Source organism: Notothenia coriiceps, unplaced genomic scaffold (assembly GCF_000735185.1).
Source record: "Notothenia coriiceps isolate Sejong01 unplaced genomic scaffold, NC01 NC01_scaffold00038611, whole genome shotgun sequence".
Classification (NCBI taxonomy): domain Eukaryota; kingdom Metazoa; phylum Chordata; class Actinopteri; order Perciformes; family Nototheniidae; genus Notothenia; species Notothenia coriiceps.
This window is the reverse complement of record NW_011371312.1, coordinates 1,921-5,712: the sequence shown is the minus strand read 5'-3', so window position 1 is coordinate 5,712 and position 3,792 is coordinate 1,921. Positions and strand designations below refer to the sequence as shown.

The following is a 3,792-nucleotide window of genomic DNA, read 5'->3' as shown; positions in this document are numbered from 1 at the left end:
TGCGAAGTCAGGTCGCCCCGTACTCCGGGACGCCCCGTACTCCGGGACGCCCCGTACGTCCGGGATGCCCCGTTCGCCCGGGATGCCCCGTACGTCCGGGAAGCCCTGTATGTCCAGGACGCCCTGTATGTCCAGGATGCCCCGTACGTCCGGGATGCCCCGTATGTCCGGGACGCCCTGTATGTCCAGGATGCCCTGTACGTCCAGGAAGCCCTGTAAGTCCAGGGAGGATGCCTAGGAGGCATCAGTATGTCTAAATCCCCACATGTATTAACCTCTCATTTCATCCATAGATTTCCACTGCATCCCACAAGGTACGATTTCATCACGTTCAGTACTTCATACTTTCACTTCTTTTGGGGGTTCATCGGAAACGGTTCTTCCCTTCCCGAATGACATCCTACAAAACCTGGGCCTAATCGCCAAACACCATTTCATTCACTTGTTGCCCGCGTTTTTCTGGAGGGTCTATATATAATGTGACCCGATAATAAACATGTATTCCATACATCACGTCTCTCCTGATTGAAATGAAGCTCAGCGCAAGTTCAGGCAGGAAGACCTATCACTTTGTATTGCGCGTCATGGCAATACTCGCTCCTTTCACTAAATGATAGGGAGCGCCACTCCTCAGCTAACCTATCACTTCCCTCCATTCACAAGCCTAATCATCGCACCTGTTAATCCCTCTATATATGCTCTCCCCTTTTCCATCAGCTGTCTTCCAGGTGTCAACGCGCAACCCTCCTCCACCCCTTCGCCTCCTGCTTCCAACTCAGGGCCAAGCTCAACCTTCTCCCTTCCAACCGGACCTAACCACTTATCACCACCACCAGTGTCTAGACCCAAGGGGGTTCATCGGAAACGGTTCTTCCCTTCCCGAATGACATCCTACAAAACCTGGGCCTAATCGCCAAACACCATTTCATTCACTTGTTATAAACTGTCATCATTATGTTTCATTTATATAATGTGACCCGATAATAAACATGTATTCCATACATCACGTCTCTCCTGATTGAATTTGCAGACGCCTAAGATTACTATCAAGTCAAACAGAATAAAAAACTCAGTAGCAGGAAGGAAATTGTATATTTTTTACGTTGAATTATTCTAGCAAATTAAAATTTACCCTCCTATTGCCATGTCTGGTTCCTGATGCCCCCCTTTTTGTGGTTGTTTGCCACGCCCTGATTGGACCCACCTGTGTATAATCCCCCTGCTGTACTTGTGTTTGGCCTACCCTTTCCAGCTGTGGCTTGTGGATGCGATTATTTATGTGTATATATATGCCTGTTTTCCCCATTGTTCTCTGTATTACTTTAGCCTACTCCCCCAGTTTCATCTTTAGCTGTTTTTGTACCAGCTAAACGTTAATCAAAGTACGCTTTTTTTCTATTTATACCTGCCTTCTGTTTGTTTTGTCTTTAGGTCCAACCCTCAACTTTATCCCTGACTAAATGTTTGCACTTGCTGCTGTGATACTTTGTAACATGGCTTCAAACAGGTTAAAACGGATGGCAGTTTCAGTAGCATTACTGTTGGCCTGTGAAACAACAAGTCATTTAAGATTTGTGGTCATGGCCGAGTGCTTCCTGTGTGTTTGTCATCCTCGATTGCTGTTGGTTTTTGCATATATCGTCTATCTTTTCCTATTCTACAACACAGGACCTGCTACAGTATAATGTACTCAAAACCAAGCATTTTAATTTTTGACTTTGCTGCAAAGCATAGACTTTAGAGGCCTCGGGACTGTCATGTAAGTTTTGCTCAGACCACACTGTGCTGTCTCTTCCTGTGAAGTGATGTCACTCCCTACCCTTTATTACTGTTTCACTCTCCATATGAGTAATTTTGACTTTGTTATCATCAATGCCTTTTTGGCTCTTCCCCATACAAAAAATATATATAGTATTTCCTCTCAGATAACGATCAGAGGCAAACCAGTACTTTTTTCTGAGATTATTTGAAGTTTATTTAAAAAGAACATTGAAAGTGAGTAAACTTGATATGATAAAGCACCCGTTTGCAGACAGTTACAGGGACTATGAGTCTATCTGGTGGCAGCATAAACAACATGAGTCTCCACTTCGTTCTCCATTGCAGACCTCCTGCTCCTTATTGTCTTTGGAAGAAACCTCCACTCTGTACGGGTCAGGTCATCAGAGCCCACATTCTGTAAATCAATATTTAGGGTCATACACAGTATTTTAACTACAGATCTCAAAAGTCAGCACATAATCTGTACTGACCTAAGGTCAAAACTTGTTTAGTACAACCATTAAAGAATATCAAGAAAAACTGATACTAATACCTTGTTTCTCTCATGATGCAGTTCTTCAATTGCAGCTTTGTGACAAAGATAAGCCTGATTAGTGAGGTTTAAATGAATATGTTGATTTGAATGTGTCTTTTACAACTTTAAATGAATGATTTTTCAACAAACTGTGACAGCCTTACTTTTCTGGATTTTCCTTATTTTAACAACCAAAACAATGACGGCCACCATGAAGAAAACAGTTAGAGTGCCCAGGGTAAAAGTCAGCCAAGGCATTTCTTTTCCAATTTCTTCACCGCCTCCTAAAAAAAAGCGGTATTTAACATTGTTAATATTACAGGTGTGAATGTGTTCAAATAAAAAAAAAACTTGAACAGTTAACATTTTTGAGAAGAGTTTTACTGTTAATCTCGAAGAGCACTTTACCATACTATTCAACTTAATTAACAAAATATGTCTTTTAAGCAGGATAAGCACAGAGAGTACTTTTACAATAATCCTACCTGTAATGGTCAAACGTGCATTACTGAAATATGGAATCCCAGCTATGTAAAACCCACAGAAGTAAAGTCCAGTGTCAGATACATTCACTTGTTGGATTTTGAGAAAGAGGTTGGAGGTGTTGGATGTCATCTCAAATTTAGATTTTTGAACTCCATCACAGTAGGAAACCTTGCTGTAAGAATTCATCAACACGGCGACACAGCTGACCTCGGTTCTGTTCACCAGTCTGAACCAGTATGTCATGGTGTCATATTTGGAAATGTTGGCGCACGTCAATGTGGCATTTTCACCAGGTTGGACCTCCACAGAAACCGGGACAGAAGTCGAGCCTGAAACAAAAAGCGAAGAAAAATATATATTTACTTTCAATGAAAAAGTTAATTTGGATTTAAGCAAAATCACCAAAGACATACATGCCATTGAGAGTAATTCAAAGGCAGTACTCACAGAAGCTGCAGAGACTTAAAGCTGTTATCAAGGTAGAGGTCTTCATGCTGGGTGTGACTGAAGCTCTGCCAACGCCCGCGACTGAACTGTGCTCCTGTGAGGGGGTTCTTAACGAAAAGAGAGGAGGGGACATGTTAGTGCTCCAAGAAAAAAACAAGTGTTAAAGCAGACTGCTAGCCTTAATGCTCAACTTGTATGCTATATTTGAACAATATATTATAGGGCCATATCTATTCAAAACATGTCTCTGAAGCAGATGTCACGTTAACCGATTATTTTCCGTCTGACGTTTTTTTTTTTAACAATGACGGAAAAATCAGAAAGCCATCAGTCATTGTGACAGATTAGAACAAACTCAGAACAGCGCCAAAGTTTCCCCGCAGCGGGGCTCCGGTATTATGCCGTGTTATGCATGCCAAAAGGAAACCTAACTTTGCAGAACAGATCAACTGAAGTATTTGCTTTATGCTATGCACGTTCCCGCGAGGTGTTGTGGGCATGCATAACACGGTGCTAACAGTTCATGAACCAAAAGCCGGTCAGGGGCAGTGTGGTGACTCGAT

General features: G+C 42.3%; 1 protein-coding gene across 2 annotated transcripts; it reads right to left on the bottom strand.

Annotated features, from left to right (window-relative positions):
* Positions 1-1,949: 1,949 nt before the first annotated feature.
* Positions 1,950-3,366, bottom strand: LOC104968311 (uncharacterized). 2 transcript variants are annotated; one of them, XM_010797886.1, is made up of 5 exons: positions 3,230-3,366; positions 2,782-3,111; positions 2,461-2,580; positions 2,315-2,349; positions 1,950-2,176 (listed from the first exon to the last, which is right to left on the bottom strand). In XM_010797886.1, the coding sequence occupies exons 1-5, from the start codon at positions 3,360-3,362 to the stop codon at positions 2,054-2,056; spliced, it is 741 nt and encodes a 246-aa protein (XP_010796188.1). In that variant the 5' UTR covers positions 3,363-3,366; the 3' UTR covers positions 1,950-2,053. The 2 variants fall into 2 exon arrangements, with proteins under 2 accessions (XP_010796188.1, XP_010796189.1); XM_010797887.1 differs by having other exon boundaries at positions 2,111-2,176; positions 2,315-2,368.
* Positions 3,367-3,792: the final 426 nt, after the last annotated feature.